At 41.7% G+C, this 18,011-nt stretch overlaps 1 protein-coding gene across 4 annotated transcripts in view; it reads right to left on the bottom strand.

Moving 5' to 3' along the window:
* CUL4A (cullin 4A) overlaps positions 1 to 17,422 on the bottom strand; it is an 80,385-nt gene extending 62,963 nt beyond the window's left edge. For 2 of the 4 annotated variants that reach the window (XM_074963934.1, XM_074963961.1), the window contains exons 1-3: positions 17,242 to 17,422; positions 15,146 to 15,261; positions 1,368 to 1,471 (exon numbers count right to left, since the gene is read on the bottom strand). In XM_074963934.1, coding sequence (XP_074820035.1) covers positions 1,368 to 1,471; positions 15,146 to 15,261; positions 17,242 to 17,392 — 371 coding nt within the window. In that variant the 5' untranslated portion in view covers positions 17,393 to 17,422. Of the gene's footprint in view, positions 1 to 1,367; positions 1,472 to 3,374; positions 3,509 to 3,785; positions 4,038 to 15,145; positions 15,262 to 17,241 lie in introns of those variants that run through there. The other 2 variants (XM_074963952.1, XM_074963943.1) reach the window with 2 other exon arrangements.
* Positions 17,423 to 18,011: the final 589 nt, after the last annotated feature.

Below are 18,011 nucleotides of genomic sequence, written 5' to 3'. Positions count from 1 at the left end.
CTTTGTAAAAATGGCAGGTCTGCACGCTCTAAACTGGATCGACTGTTGGCATCCTAGTCTTCTGATATGCCTGCCGCAGTTCCTTCACTTTCACCCGGCACTGCTGGTGATCCGTATCATGGCCCTCTCTCCTGCATCCTCCAGGCAATCTGCTCATAGATGTCCACATTTCCACAGCTGGTCCACAACTGTAGCTGCACAGCCTCTTCTCCTCACAGGCCCAGGAAATCCTATACCTCCTGTCTACTCCAAGCTGGAGTGCATCTGGAGCATGTAGCTGGCACAGTCGGCTGGACAGTTGCACACAACAAAGAAGAGCTGCTGGATGTGCTTGCCAAGCTGGATAATCAGGAGCAGGCATTTCAAAAATGTATAGCTCTTTAAAGAGGGAAAGGGGGGCATTCCAGTCTCTGTAATCCCTAGGCAGTGGGGTTCACAACTGTGACCAGAGCAGTCAGTGTTGGACATTATGGGACACAGCTGCTGTAGGACTATTAGGGCTGACATAGGTAATTCAGGGCTTGTCTTCACTACCAGGAAGACTGATGCTGCTGCAATCAATGCAGCGTGTGTCAATTTAGCGGGTCTAGTGAAAACCGCTAAATCGACGGCAGAGTGCTCTCTGGTCAACGCTGGTTCTCCAGCTCTCTGAGAAGAGAAAGGTAAGTCGACTGGAAAGCATCTCCTATTGACGCAGCGCAGTGAGGACACCGGGGTAAAGTCAACCTAAGCTAAGTAGCTGGAGTAGCATAATTTAGGTCAACTTATCCCGGTAGTGAAGACAAGCCCTCAGTGTTTACACTCATGCTGCGTTGACCTCAGAACATTGACCATGGCTCAACACCACCTGGGGAGGTGGTGTTACTACATCACTGTAACAGGGTGCTTACCTCAGTGGAAGACAAATTTAAGTGTAGACACATGCGCATCAAGGACGACGCAAGATGGCTTACATCAACCTAACTCTGTAGTGTAAACCAGGATTAAGTAGCATGTACAGAGTTTGGAAGGGAAAAATACCCAACACCCTATCTCAAAGCCAGGGAGCTGGACTGCTGTACAACTTTCCCCCTGCAACCACTCTCCTCCTTATGTAAGAGCTGTTTAAAAAGAGGTTAACAAAGCATTGCTGACAGTCACTTTTACCATGACAATGAAAATGCTATTCATATTTTATTGGTCCACAGAAATTATTCAACTAAGGCAAGCAGGTAACTAGCATTTTGTGAGACTGATTTAAAGATCTATATTGAATGCTTATATAACATCTACACTTTTATTTACATTTGTATTATTAATTGCTGTTGTGTTACCATATAAAATTTTAAGAGTATTATGGGACTGTACTGTGCACAAGAAAAGGATATTCTCTGAACTGAAGAATTTGTGCTTTCACATGATCTTCACAGACTTGTCGGAGCTGTTTGTACAGTGTAGGGGACACTTTATAAGAACAGAGGTTTTCAACAGCCTAAAAAACAAAGGAAGTTACAAATAAACAAGCAAGCAAACGATATCCTGTACAGAATGCATGTTCCAGCATAATTAACATAATGAAGGATGCTAAAGGAAAAAACATCACAGATGAAAGAAAAAAAATCAAATTTATCCATCTAAACTAAAAAAGAACTATTGTTAAAATGTGTTTATAATCAAATTACGAGGGAAGGGGGAGAAATCAACATTTCATGGAATTTTTCATTTCTAAATCTGAATCCTTCTCACACCATCACGTCACTTAGGGCACAAACTAGATTCTGACACCCATCTATCCCGAGCCACAATGTGAACGTCCTCAATATTGTTGAGTTCCATAAGTTTTCCCTTGCTAAGGAGTATTCAGAGAGATTGTCGGCCTCTTGTTTGCTTTCCTCCAGCTGCCCAACGGCATGCCTGCCATGGCCGATGCTATGTCTTCATTCTTAACATGTTCCAGATATTTCCATCTCCTCTTCTGGATAACGTTAAAGATAAGGGTTTTTTCAACTCTGAAAAAAATCTCAGCATTTGTTATAAATTAATTCAATTTAATACCTAGTATTAGGTAATCCTGAGGCATTTGCTTTCAAAAGCATAAAAACATGTGTGTAACTGGTGGATTTCTGGTTTTCATATCCATATGTTGACAGAACTAATATTTGGAGTTGAAGATTCTTAGTTTGGTCTTTAAGTTGTACATTGGCAGTGACCAAATATGGTTTAAGCTGGTGAATGCATCTACCACATTGCCAGTTTGTGACATTAATTCCTCCTGGATATCCCCACTGGCTTGCACATTACTGTGAAGGTTTGTACAGTAGAACCTCAGAGTTACGAACACCTCAGGAATGGAGGTTGTTCGTAACTTTGAAATGTTTGTAACTCTGAACAAAACGCTATGGTTGTTTTCAAAAGTTTACAAGTGAACCCTGACTTAATACAGCTTTGAAGCTTTGCTATGCAGAAGAAAAATGCAGTTTTTAAACCATCTTAATTTAAATGAAACAAGCACAGAAACAGTTTCCTTACTTTATCAAATTTTTTTAGTAGTTTAGGTTTAACAAAGTACTGTACAATATTTGCTTTTTTTTCGACGGGGGGGAGGAGAAGGTGGTCTCTGCTGCTGCCTGATTGCATATTTCCAATTCTGAACAAGGTGTGTGGTTGTCTGGTCAGTGTGTAACTCTGAGGTTCTTCTGTATTTTGACTCACTTCTTGCATTCCTTTGCCTTCTAATGCTTGAGTTGGGAGTTGCTAGGGTTCTCATTAAATTTATTTTTTCATAACTGGAAAGTTTTTGAAATGCTGGACAGTCTTTTGGTCTTCATATGCATGTTGGTTGAGCTGTCATTTAGAAGACATAGTTTGACACCTATGTCTATGCTGAACCATTCGCTCAAGCCTGCATTTATTTAAATTGTGCACACTGGACCACAATAGAAAGCCTTGAGGATGATCATTTTTATTGGCATGCCATAATACCACAAGATGTTCCAAAGTGAATCGTGTGAAATGCTCTATCAGTGAAATGCAAGTGCTGAGCATTTGTGTTGACAATGCAGCAAACATGACATGTGTGCTGTCAAAAATTTCAGCGAGGACAGTGAAACCATTTCTACCTCTGAGAACAGGGATGTGGACAGAACTGAAGCTATTTTGCCTGATGAAGGAACAAAAGGAATGGATGAAATCGAACTCAACATGGATGCTGCTGCGCAATGGGTTAATGACCCTAGCTTCATACTTCAAACATGGCTTCATGAGGACAATTCAAAAGTCCGACTGATGAGGTGTGGTATTCACACTCTTCAGTTGGCAATCTGGGATGGACTGAACAAAGAACATGCGAAGAAATTTCTGGAAAAAATTTGACAAGTCATTGTCAAACTACGAACCCCAAGTATTCGAAGTGTTCTGCTTGATCTACATCAGGTAGCTCAATCACTGGATACTGTGACTCTCTGGGGTTCAACATTTGCGATGATTGATCGGCTTCTCATTTTTCAATCTTACTGTGAACAAGTGGCTGCTGCTGGAACAAGAAAACTCAAGTTAACAAAAGCTGAATGAACCTGTGAGACCTCTTGGCAAAGCCAAACCAAACAACCATGAATCTTCAAGCTGTCGATGTAACCCCAGGAGTTTTAATGAACGAATGGCGAAAACTGTCAAAATTCTTGCAAGAAAATGGTGGACAAATTGCAGAAGGAATTCTATCCTCCATGCAGAAATGCAAAGAGAAGCTGTTTGACAATATTCATTTCCTTGCTGGATTTTGTTGACCCACAGTATCGGATTCTTCTTACCTCAAGGGAAATACCAAAGGCAAAGGAAGGGCTCCTTGATATTGCTCGATGACTCGAAAAACAAGATCTATTGCTACATTCATGAACTCGGCGAAAGAGGTTGAAGAAAACGAAACAACAAAAGGAGTCATCAACAATCGAATTTGCAGTTTCGGAAAGTTCACTTCCTTCAGAAGTAGCAGGTTGTTCTCAAACTTCCGTCTCCACTCTGAACTTGTTTGAGCGTCCATCCCTGAGATGTCTTCAACCATCACAGAGAAATGGAGATAATTCAAGCACCAATTCTTCAGAAGATGACGCCTTCGAAACGGAATCAGATAAACAAGAAAGACACTGGCGAGTTTCTGCGATTCATAATTGTAATGACGTATTATTTGAGAGAAACTTTTGGGAAGATTGTGAGGCAATAGTCTATTGGTAGGCTAAAAGTTAAGTCTGTTTTTGAGGCCATTCACAGCTACCCACACCACATTCAGGCTGCCTGTAGAATTGCTTCGAGTATGCCAACAACTCAAGCTAGTGTAGAGCGACTGTTTTTGGCTTTAAAGTTAATTTTAAATGATTTGCGGCAGGCTATGAAAGACGACTTGATTACTGCAATAATTTTTTACAGACTGAATTATGAAGGATTCTAGTTTGTATCATTGTTGATGACATTTGTTTTAAAAGTCTGAATAAAAATGTTTTTTCAAAATTACAGTATGCACTTTTTTATTTAGTTAAAAATTAATTTGACTCTGAGCGAGGAGCGGAGTTGGAGCGGAGCTGGAGCAGTCACTATTGGTGCTGGAGCAGAGCAATTCAAAAATTTGATTGCTCCAAATCCCTGATAGAACCAATACTCATAACTTCAAATACAAAAATGATACCTACATGCAAATAGCAAAATCATATTCAGCAAATCATAACCTTTGCATAGACACCTTGCTTGATATAATTTGTACAAGTTTTGTTGTAATTATATAACTGTGGTAGCAACAGTGATCTACATGGTCAGTTTTAATCAGAGGAATTTCTGTGGGTGTGACATTTTCTGCTGTGCAGCGGTGGCATAGAATTTCCTCAGGAGTAATCAGTGTTGCTGCTCTTCATATACCCCTAACTTATTCTCCTCCCATTCTTCCATATCCTTCCTACCCTGTCCTTTAGTTTCAACATTTATCAGTTAAATATATGAAAGCAGATGCTTGATCTCCATATTTCATCTCTGTTGATCTCAGCTACCCATGCATCTGTATCTGAAATACTGTGATCTTCAGCACTAATGTGTTTTCCATTGAAATCACATTTTAAAACTTACTTTCATCCTTGTTTTGTGCTTGCTTTCATGTTCACCTGTCCTTTCTTCCACTTCACACATTTTGACTTTATATTATTGTAGGAAATCTTTTAAACTTATTTTTTCCCTCTCGGTATTCCACACTGTCATTTATAACCTTTTACAGATTTTTCTGTTCTTAGTCTCAATTTTCTAACCTTAGTTTTTTCCTTTTCTTTTACTTCCCACTATATTTTCCATTTTAATATCTTTGTTTTAGTTCTATTAGTTTCTACTTAATTTTTCACTTCTTGTTAAACTCTCTACTCCTCATCTTCCCTCTATTCACTTTTACCATTGTCTTCCCTTTCCTACCCTTGTGTTCCTCTCTCTACTATTCACCTTCTCTCCCCATTTTGCTCCACGTTCCTGTTGGGTATTTCCCAGGATAATAAAACTGGTTTATCTAGCATGACCCCTTTCTAGTCTCCATTACTATAGTCCGAAAGAGTTATAAATCATTCTCCTTCAAAATTTTTCCTTTCATATACACCTATAATTTTGTATAAGTGAATTTAAAAAAAATCTAAACAACTTACTACAGACCTTACTTAAAATTGTCAAAACTAAATTTGGAGAGAGGAGGTGGGTGAGGTAATTTCTTTTATTGGACCAAGTTCAGTTGATGGTGAGAGAGACCAGCTTCCAAACTTACACAGAGTTTGAAAGCTTGTGTCTCTCACCAACATATGTTGGTCCAATAAAAGATACTTCTCAACTACTTCATTACATGAATTTTATATCTAAATTTCCTTCTATTCCACAGAAACATTGCGTTGTCTCCCTGTTTAATAAAACTGTCACGTATTTTGAAACTGAGGTTAATGAAACACTATATACTTGTTAACCCCACATCATTTCAAGCTTCTGCTACTATTTTCTTTTTATCTTGTATTGGGTCTTTATTACACATTTTGGGTTATGTTGTAGGGAAGAGGAGCTGAGAAGAATGATCTGAAGACTCCAAATATACAGTATGTGTTGCTAATTAAGGGGTGATTTTATGCCACCAAACCTTCATGAAAATGACATATGATAGAAAACTGAGTGAGTTTGTGATGTGATCTTTTAATTATGCCATTAGTTGAGATTGTTTACATTTATTTTACACATTCCCATTGTCTGTCAATGCATATAATACTGTTCTGATAGCTAATCATGCTCTGCCCCTTGTCATTTTTATCAATATTATTCCAAGAATTTTCTACTAGTAAATACTTAAGAAAAAAATCTAGAACCATCTTTGCCCTATGTCCTTCCGTAGTCTGTTTAATCTAACATCTTGTTACATTCAGAATTATTTCTGGCAGTCCTGTTTCATGGGGGTCAATATGATTTTTAAATATATTAAAGGCACTATATGAACCTTAGTCTTTTTCCTCACGAAAAACGTAGCAAAAATTTAATCATATGTTCATACTTATGTTAACTAGCAATCTAACTCACTACTTTTGTGTCTTCAGTTAGTCCCATTACTCTTAATCTTAAATATTTTAGGAGCATAATAACCTTCTATGCATTTTACGAATAAATTGGAAAGTATTTCATACGCAGTTTGTGTGGACTTCTAATTATATACACATATATGAGACAGCACTGTGATCGCTACTTAGAGATTGTTGAACCTGCACAGGTTGTCAAAGCATACAGAGGAGCTGATGTCCGAGGTGGCCACAATTTGTGTGTGTAAAGACCAGTGATCCACTCAAGAAAAACAAACCACCCAAAAGCATTAAGAAAATTGACAGTAAAAAGCTAATAGACAAGATATTGCAGCAGCAATTTCAAACTGAACTGAAGAACCGATTTCCGGTGCTACAAGAGTTAGATACCATAAGAAGTCAACATCCATCTGTCAAGATGGCAGCTGTTTAAAAATAATGCCACAACAACTGGTTTCCAGACAAAGTAACCTAAAATCTGGATAAGTAAAGATATGTGGAACTGTGTGAAAGAAAGGAAACAAGTCAAAGCAAACATAAACAACTCCAGAAAAAAGAGCAGCAAAAAAAAATTTTTTTTAAAAAGGATGGAGCAGTGAAAAGCAGTGTGAGAGAAACAAGAGGAAGTCCATGACTAATGTTACCAGTTACTGCTGAAAGAGGTGATTATAAAAACACTTTTTCATTGACTCAACAAGTTCCTAACTGGTAAATTTACACCATCAGGAGGGCCTGTCAAAGATAAACCAGGAAATAACAACATAAAAAGAACAAAAAAAGCAAGTGGCAGATCACTTTCCAGGGATGCTAAACATATCAAGAATACAAAAAACTACTGGACTTTGACAAAGGAAAAATACCCAGAACTAGACATTGTAACATCTCACATTTCAAAGTGAAAGACATAATAAAGAAAGATAGGCAAGATGAGTGGGGGAATATCTTTTATTGGATCAGTTTTTGTTGATGAAAGAGACAAGCATACACAGCTTCATTTTCACCAACAGAAGTTGGTCCTATAAAAGATATTACCTCCCCTAATTTATGTCTCTAACATCTTGGGACCAACGTGGCTACAACACTGCAAACAACAATAAAAAAGGTTAAAGCTTGGGATAGAGGCATGTGAAGACCAAGACACCAGGGAAATGTTGAAAGCTTGAGGTGAGTCCACTGATAAAATCAACAAATTTGTCTTCAAAGTATGGGACCAGGAAAAGCCTCCAGAACAGTGGGAAATGACATTATAATCAGATTACCAGGGAAAGGTGACCTAAGCAATTGGTAAGGTGTTACACTCCTTTCTTGGTAAAGTCTTCTGCAGTATTGCCTTAAGGAGAATAAAGAAAGTGACTGAGGGTAAGTTAAGGGAGGAGCAAGCTGGTTTTTGACCCAGAAGATTGTCAACCAGATTTTCACCTTAAGAATAATCATTGAAGAGAGCATCAAATGGTTTAAACCACTCAGAGTTTGGAATCATTTCACTGATCCCAAATTTTTCTAAAATAGCTTTTACTTGATTTTTCACGTACGAAGACTTGCGACGCCCTTCAGTGTCAATTATGTCCAAGGTTTTTAACCCAGCTTTATCTTTTCCTTCTTTGTAGTACTGAGCATTGATTGCAATGAAACTCCCACCCAACTGAGCCTCACCCCCTGCATCGGGAGCCCCCCACACCCAGACCACTACCACACTGAGCCCCAACCAGCTGCACCCTGACCCCCCACCCCTCCCCCACTGAACCCTTACCACCTTCACCTGGACTCCCCTTCCCCATTCCCCTTCCACCCAGAACCCTGCGTCCAGCCCCTGTGCATCCAGATTTTCCGCCGCATCCAGACCCCCACACTGAGCTGCCCGCACTCAGATTGCACCACACAGAACCCTGGTACTTGAGGGAACTCTGCACCAAAAAAAAAAAAAAAAAAAAAAAAAAAAAATTTAAAATTCTGCATATTTTAATTGTCAAAATAACACAATATAATCACACCACTTTCAATTATTTTCTGACAAGTATTTTGAAATAAATTACCAACATAATTGAAAGTGGTGTGATTATATTGTGTTATTTTGACAAATAAAATATGCAGAATTTTAAAATACTGGGCGCAGAATTTTTAATTTTTTGGAGCAGAATTCCCTCCGAAGTAACTGATTGCCCCATTGCTGCCCAGCAACTACTTTACTTCCACACACAGTCCTCTGGAAAAAAAAAAGTATATTTTATAAATTTCTAATTGGACCAACAGCACAGAGAAAGCCATTATTTTCCATTCTTTAATACTATTATAACCTCAACATACCTAGACACAAAAAGCACACTGTTATTTACTCTGTTACCAAGTGATATAACAAGCATGCAAGCATCATTAAATAAAGATCTAGTGTATCCAAACGTGTATGCCTCCTAGGTCTAGATCACTCTTGAAGTTTAAGGTTTCATCTTACAGACACTACAGACTATGTAAACCCCTTATGACAAGTACAATGAAGGAAAAATAGAATTACGCGGATACAGTAACTATACTGGTACTATTTTAAAATTTCATATGCCTACAACCATCTAGAGAGACTTTCCTAAAGCCTTTAGAGAGAGAGTTCCTCACACAATTAAGGGTTCTCAGGGTCAGGCAAAAAAAGTAAAGACTGGAGGGTGGTGTCTCTAAGAGGAAGAATTAGTGTTGTCGTTACTCAGACAGAAATTCTGTGTGTATGTTAATGAGTGGTACGAACCTTGCTGCAGAATTATGCACTTAACTGAACATAACCATAGTTTTTAATAACGAGGCTATAATAGTAAGTTTTGTTTGGAGTACTACTTGTCAACCTTAACCGTTTGCTAACTAACTATACTGTTTGGGAACTCAGCAAAACTAGCCTTAGAGTTTCACTCAAATAAATAGAGTGAAATAGAGTTTCAGTGCAGTATGTGAAGCACAAGTGCATTATGCTCCCCAAATGAAGCACTCCACCTCAGCAGCCATATTCTGAACAGGCTTGTTTAGACATAAGTAGAGTTCTCTGCAATCTGGAGGTGACATTGTGGTGGATAACCAAGGGGAGCGTCATATTCAAGAATGATCACAATCTCCTTGCCAAGTATGGTTTCAAGGAAAAATATGTTGGACCACAGCTGATACGTGAACATTCAGAAGCAACCACGGGTCTGACAAGAGCACCAAGTAACAAGCATGAGTGACAAATGGCACACTAATTATTTCCATCAAGAGGAAAAAGAATTACTTTTATTTCCTCCAACAAACATGTTTTCTGCATTAGACATTCTGTAGACAGACTGCTGCTTAGTTATCCTCTAGAAATGATGGAACAGAGATATATAATTGGGTGTCACTTGCACAATAAAGGTACTGCAATCCACGCTGCCTCACATATATACAGCAGACCCCTGTTTATCCAGTTTAATTGAGACCGGGACCAGATCAGATAATCAAAACCCCAGATAACTTGGAGAATGGGAAAATGCGATGCTGCAGCACCATCTAGTGGCCACAGGAGAGATCCAGGAGAGGGCTGGACAGTACAAGACATACATTTCTGGGGGAAAGTCTAAGATTGCGGGTGTGTTGGGGTCATCATGAAATATAACCGGGGCTGGAGAGAGCCAAGTTGTGGCTGGCTGGCTGGCGGGCGGGCTGCAGCACGCACGCACACACACACCTCTACCTGGGAGTGACATGCATGCTGGAAGCTGTTTGTGAGAAATCTAGACTGGAGGCTACAGCAGCAAAGCAGTGTAAAGGGCACTCCAGGTTAGAGGGCAGGATGACACAACTACTCATTAGCCCAGATTGTACCCTGGGTATGTGTAACAGAATGTACCCCTGTGGCCACACCCTATCACTATTGTAATAAGGTATGTCTTGTAAGGTATAATTTGAAGACTCAATTTGCTGGTCAATATTGTCCTGATAAAATGTGTGGCAATATTGTATGTGAAGTTATAAGACTTCCCCATATGATGTTACTAACACACGTTCCAAACTAAGGTGGGCAAACAGGTCTATCTCAAACAAAGGAATCTGTGCTCTGCTTAATTTGCATTTAAGCAGTGAACAGAGTCATCAAGCAGGAAGGGAGACAAAGGGAGTTCAAACAGGTGTTAAAAACAGTAGGGAATATCCTTACATATAGACACTCTTTCTCCTGACTCACAGATGGAAATGTTTTCCAAGAGGGAGATTGACACTATAAAAAGAGGGAATAAACGCCCAAGGCACCCACTCTTCCCTCTTGCTCCCTCTCTATCCATTGATGTACCGCACAAAAAAAGGACAAAGAAAGCAGCCACTAAGCAGAAAAAGTGGTCCTGGCCTAAGAAGTTTGACCAGTAAGACTATTGAAAACATGTGCGGAGAAAAACTTTGCTTTGAATTTAACAATTTGCTAAGTTAGGCATTAGTTGTGTTTTATCTTTAATTTTCTTGTAACCATTTCTGACTATTATGCCTCACTACTTGTACTCACTTAAAATCTCTCTTTGTAGTTAATAAATTTGTTTTACTGTTTTATCTAATCCAGTGTTTAAATTGCAGTGTCTGAAGAACTATTTGAAATAATAAGCTGGCTCTATTACTATCTTAAAGGAATAATGGACTTCTACTTACTTGTATTGTCCCAGAGAGGGCTGAACAGTACAGGACATATATTTCTGAGGGAAAGTCTAAGACTGCGAGTGAGTTGAGGTCACCCTGGTGGTCAGAGCCACAGTGTGTCTGTCTAGCTACAGCTCACACACAGACACAGCTGGGAGTAACTTACATGCTGGATGCTGTGAGCAGTCCAGACTGGAGGCTACAATAGCAATGCAGTGTAAAAAGGCACCCCACCTAAGAAGACAGGAGTGACACAGCTAGTCATTAGTCTAGATTGTACCCTGAGTATGTCACAAAGGGAAAAGGAAATACAATTAATCCACTGGAGCCAGAACATAAATCACCACCAGTGGAAGTAGCAGTGCATTTCCTCTCTAGTGCACCATATATAAAAACAAACAAAGCTATGTTTTATCAAATGCTTTGTAACGCCATCACCCTAGGACTGGTGATTTTCTATTATAGAATTATAGTACTTATCTACATTACCACGCAATTTGGACTATGTTAATACGAACTAGGGACCTTTTAGTTTGTGCCCACGGCATCCACACGGGATTTACAGCACAGCACTTTGGTGAGCACTGCTATTCAAACCCCCATAGACCGAACCAATGATGGGTTTTTAAGAACAGGTTAGAAAAACACCTGTCAGGGATGGTATAGGTATACTTGACCCTGCCTCAGCATGGGGCGGGGGTAGGAGAAAGAGAGGAGAGGAGGAAATGGACTAGATGACTCAAGTTCCCTCCAGCCCTACATATCTATGATTCTATATTAGGAAATCACCAACCCTGGAGTAAAGGAATTACAAAGCATTTGAAAAGCATTGCTCTGTTTATTTTACTTTTAGCTTAGCTGAAGGCTCAGATCGGCGAAGAAGAGTGAGACTTCAGATATGGCACAACTATTATTTGTACAAAATCACTACTTTTTCCAAAAATCTCCAAGCTAAATATTTTAGCAAGCACTGTAGGCTTAGGCATCATTATTGCAAATTCTTCCCAAATTTCAAAACTCAGTGACTGATTTTAATTAGACTTTACTCACCAGTAATTATTTGCAGTAATCAACAACAACATGGGAAATGACAGATGATTATAGCTTTTGTTTATGTGGCAGACCAACCTACTTAACACATGGGTTTCTGCAGGCATGCTGGTCTCCTTTCATAATGATGAGTAAAGACCACAAAGATCAGAGGATAAAGAGAACCTATACACACAAATTCCTCCCTGTGCATGATTTCATATCCAACATCAGATACTTAAAATGATCTGTAATCACATTTCTACTCAAGCCTGAATTATCTTCTCTCTCCTTCTCTAGGTGAACGAAGAAGCGTGCACAGAAACACAAAGTGGAACCTTGTTAATTAGCACTGATGACTGGAAGATCCATTATGAATTAATGAATTGCCATTATGAATTAAGTTTTGCAAATTAGTGTGCAAACAGGTAAAACAGCAATCTCCTTGCTTTTTCTTTTATGACGTATCCAAAAATCCACCCCATCCCTTCCCTTCCTTCCCACCCACCAAAATTCTTGTCCAGGACTTGATGATTTCATGCCCGTGCTACTATAATCTCCTCTCAGCTTTTGAAAGCAATTCAAACAAAATGACAAACATCTGGACTTTTTTCAAATAAGAATGCACAAAAAACAGTTACGATTTTTCAGCCTCGAGCTTAAAACCCTTAAATATGGATCAATGTTATTCAATTGAAATGTTGCTGTCTTACAATGTCCAGAATGTAAATACTACAAGTCAAGTTGTCTATTTAAAAGAACAATTTACATCCATTTATTCTAAAGGTAGTACTGAATAAAAAAAGAAAGTAAGTATTTTTAGAACTATATGTTAAATGCCCCCACAGGATCAGGAAGGAAAGGGCAATCAAGCCTTTACCAATAATTATTATTTCTAGGTCTTTAACATTCACACCCAATGCAGACTGCTAGCTCCCAGCATGCTTTCTGCTAATGACCCCAAAACCACCACAGAACTCCAATGAAACCTGTAGACCACTTCTGGTGATATACAATTTCTTAGGCCCCAATACTGCAATGAATAGAGCCCTGCAAAAATGAGGATATCTGCTTTATATCAACACATGTGGATGCAGATATCTGCAGATCATGTTTGTAAATTGGATTTGGATACAAGTTTTGTATCCCCACAGGGCTCTAGCAATGAGTTCCATGCATGCCCACGTAGAAACTCACTCATTTCAGTTGCACAAAGAGGTGGTGCATCTTGCAGGACGAGGGCCTTGGTTCTGCAATGCCGCAGTTACTGAAATTTATAAATATTCTTATTTTATGTGCCATAAAACACACAAGCTGTAAAAAAGAATATTGAGGAAAACAACTGAAAACTGTCCATATTTAAAAACAAAACAGAAAGGGAGTAAAGAAGGAAATAAGTAATGGATATGTCATTTACCCCTTCATGCAATGTTGTTTCATTATTTTAAACAAGAGTTTTAAAGTCTCTAATTGTCATGTAAATATAATAGTCAAAATGTGTTGTTGCCCACCCAGGTCTGAACCAGGGGTGTTGACTCTGAAGCTTAATTGTGATAATGAATATTGTAATTTTGTTAACTATTTCACTGCAGACCAAAGCATGCAAGGTAGAGAACCAATTATTACTATGAGTATCTGCATAATCTAGTGAGAGTAACATCTCATTTCAACATCCAGAACCAGCAGAGTTTGGGAGAGTATGACCACTTATTCCCCTCTCTTTTCCCCATTCTGACCCCTGCCAAAATGTATCCTTCCACAGCCCTCAATATGACTAGCTAGTTAGATGGGCCCCGGCAAGGCTGATTCTCCACTCTGGCACTTTCAGAGCAGAAGGTGGGGGCCAACAAGGACTCTAAAAATTAATTCTTGCCACTCCAGGCTTATATTAAACTTCCAAGGTTACAGCTTTTCTCTGACCTTGGATGGTAGATGCTGCCACCACCCAAGTGCAAAACCCCTCTGAGAACCCAGGAATTCCTTCCTGTGGGGTATCCTCAAGCCCTTTCACACACACACACAATCCGGGGAAGAGCTGAGAAAGAAAACAAAGGAAATCAGCTGTTGTCACCAGCTAATTAAACAACATGTGCACAAACCTCTTAGGACAAAATCCAATCCTGTTTTTTAAAAAGATAAAATTTATTAAAAACAAAAAGAAAGAAAATACATTTGGAAACTTAGGCTATTGCTAGAGTTAAAAAAAAAACACTTACAAGAATTAAGCATCAAGAATAACCTTGAGGTCCAGCTTAAGGGTTACAAGCAAAACAAAAGCATTTGTGGTTAGCACAGAGGAGTTCACAAGCCATAAAGAAATAAAAAGAGATAAACCTAATCACGTCTTCCTAAACATTTCCTGACCTACTTACGTATCTGGGGGTTTCAAGTGAGTAGTTTCTAGGTATGATTCAGGTGATTTTTCATACCTGGCCCAAAGCTTCTTACACCATAGTTGCTCTGTTCCCTCTCTCCAGAGAACAACAGCAGACAGACCAAGGGGAAGTTTTTTTCCCCAATTTTAAAAAGTTCTAGTCTTTCCATTGGCTCTTTTGGTCAAGTGCCCATTCCCTTCCTTTTACCTATGTAACCCAGAGAGACTTTTTAACCCTTTACATGTAAGGCAAGTAGAGAACAGCTACTAAGAGGGATTTTATAGCTAACTGGCTGGCTGGGTGTCCATAAAACGAAGCTTCTCCCTCCCCCAACTTTAATTTATCACAGGCCCCAATCCTGCTGGCTCTCCATGGACCACCAGAAAGTTCCAAGGACAACATTTGGGGAGACACTGATCTAGAAAATGGCAAACATACGTTAGGAGCAGAATATTGACCTTATCAGTAGCCAGATGATATACATTGCAAACACAAAAATCCCATTTATGACAATCAGTATTATGCTCTAACACTTTCCTAGTTCAAAACAAAAATAAAACCCCACAAAACCTTGACTCTTACCTGGTAGAGCTCTTCAAGGTTGTATTTAATGGAGGTGCTACTTTGTATCGCTCTCACTGCTTCATCAAGCTTCTGCCACGTGTCCTGTGTGTAATTATCAGGCAATTTAGGTCTTTCTGTAAAACCAGATACAAGCAGAAACTGAACCCACAATACAAGCTTACTTAAAGCTATATCTTTTAAAATACTTTTGGAATAATTTAATAAAATGAAAGACATATTGGATTTCACTTCACACTTTAAGCTTGAAATATTTTTTTAAAATAAAGGAATATTTGTAATACCATATAATACGGCAAAAGCCACTAAGTGCCATTTTTATCTCTGAATGGTGGCATACAAAGGCTCTGCTCCTGTAAGAAGCTTCACAGGGGCTGCCCCTCTTCACATGCATAGGTCCCTACTAAAATACATCTGCCCAGCTAGAGCAGCTTGCATGATTCTGGACAAAATTTGTAAAACATCCAAGGATACTATCTCAGAATGCACACAAGAAGTACGTGTTGCAATTTAAGGTTTTTTATTTAATAAAGCTTAAACTTACATTCCAAACACTAGCACACTAATGTGGGTCTACTGCAACATCTTTGACACCACTCTAGTTTCAACACTCTCTATACTAAATTTATTTTCTATATATTCTTTAAAGAGTAACTGACCACCAAACCATTGATATACATTATCTCTAACTACACTGTGTGTAACAGAACTTTCTACACATAACAGCATGTTCTGTAATAAAATATATGTTAACTGAAACATCAGAAAGACTGGTTTCAGAGTACCAGCCATGTTAGTCTGTATCCGCAAAAAGAAAAGGAGGACTTGTGGCACCTTAGAGACTAACAAATTTATTTGAGCATAAGCTTTCGTGAGCTACAGCTGACTTCATCGGATGCATTCAGTGGAAAAGACTGCAACAAAAACTGTTGTCTATATATAAACTGCATCACTTAGTTGAGATGAGGAAAGGGAATACTAAGACAGTACAGATGCCAGACACAGGACTGGTTAGACAGGGGAGTTGGGTTCTGCTGCCAACTACACCACTGATGCGCTGCATGATCATGGACAAATCACTTTTTTATGCCTTATTTCCCCTCTCTGTAAAACAGTGATGGTAATATTCAGTGGTGCTGGAACTTAAGGTGCTGGGGGTGCCGCTGCACCCCCTCGCTTGAAGTAATAACAAACACCAAATACATGGTTTCCATCATCAGCACCCCCAGTAGAAAAACTGTTCCAGCACCCCAGTAATATTGACCTGTCTTTGAGACCTAAAGATGAGAGCTACACTAGGGCCCCTGTGCTCAGAACTTCATATATGTAAGTAAGCTGAATTAACTTCCTTGAAAAAAGAAAAGGAGTACGAGTGGCACCTTAGAGACGGTGCCACTAGTACTCCTTTTCTTTTTGCAAATACAGACTAACACGGCTGCTACTCTGAAACCTAACTTCCTTGAGGATCAGGCCCTTGTTTGCCAAAAAAGTGACTGGCTATACACAGTGAACAGGCTGGCTGACTAAGGGCCCTTGTAGCTGTGGAGGGAGGCACCGCGCGCAAGTTAGCCAAGTTAAGACCTTTTCACAGTCCGTTTCCAGAGCAAACCCAGCCTGGCACCTATCTGTTGGTGAGGAAGGAGCTGGAGCAGACCCCACACCACATGACCAGAGGAGCGGCTCTGGCGGCGGCGGCTGCTGCCCTCCATGGGGCGCAGGGTGCACCACAGGCCCCTTGAGCTCGGGCTGGAGAGCGGTCCGGAGGCTACACACACCGCCTCCCCGCCCCCCCAAACCACAGGGCAGGGTCCTCAGGCGGCCGCTCTTGACCCTGCCCTGCCTGTCACTGTTCGCAGCAGCCCGCAGTCAGGGCCCCTCCCAGCCGCCTCCCTCTCCGGGGAAGGGGCGGGGGCAGCAGGGCCAGGAGTTGAGTAAACTCAGGTCAGGAAAGGGCCGCGGGGTCCATTGGCTGCGGCCGACAGGATGAGCCCGGGGTCGCGGCCGAGCCCGGCCGTGCGGGAGAAACTCGGGACGCTTCGAGCCGCCGCCGGGCGCTGGGGACTCGCCCGCTCCCGACCCCCAAACCCCCGGCCCACCTCTGAAGTTCTTGATCACGAGCTTCTTGGAGGTGGCGGCGCCCCCGGCCCGGGCTCCCGCGGCCGCCGCCAGCGAGGCGGGCTTGGTGAGCCCGTTGGTGTGTCCCACCAGGGCCGACAGGTGCGGCTTCTTCTGCGGCTCGCCGGCCATGGCCGCCCCCTTCGTGCCGGAGCGCGGCTCCCGCCCCCCCGGGCCCGGCCGCCGGCTGGGAGCCGCGGCTGCTGCTGCTGCTCTGTCCGGCGGGCGGAGAGTCACCGCCAGCCCGGCCTCCCCCCGCGGCGCCCCGGCTCCGGGGGCCCCATCAACCCCGCCCCGCGGAGAGGGGGCGGGGGACAGGCCGGCCAAGGCTGCCGCCGGCTCCGCCGCGTAAGCAGCGCGGCCTCGCTCACAAGATGGCTCCCGAGACCGGTGCTGAGGCGGCCGCCGCCGCTGCTGCTGCTGCCGCCCTCGCGCCGGACGCGGGGGGTTAAAGCGCCGGCGAGGCGCCCCGGCCGGACTCGGGCCCCTCCCTGGGGTGGGGAGAGCGGCGGCTCCGCTCCTCGGCCCGCGGGCGCAACCGGCAGGAGGCGCCGCTCGGCTCCCCCAGAGGCCGCGCAAGAAAGCGAAGCGGCCTCAGCCCGGGCCAGGGTCCCGAGACGCAGAGGGTGAGCAGCGGCGGATCCCCCGTGAGCGGCGCGTCGCCCTCCGCCCCTTCTCCCCGGACCGAAGCGGGGCTGGTTTCCAGCCGCGCGAGTTCAGTCACGTTAACGTCACCTAACTGAGGAGCTCC

The sequence above is a fragment of the Natator depressus genome, chromosome 1, assembly GCF_965152275.1.
Source record: "Natator depressus isolate rNatDep1 chromosome 1, rNatDep2.hap1, whole genome shotgun sequence".
NCBI classification, from domain to species: Eukaryota; Metazoa; Chordata; order Testudines; family Cheloniidae; genus Natator; species Natator depressus.
Note: the sequence above shows the minus strand (reverse complement) of the source record. Positions and strands in the feature narration are given on the sequence as shown.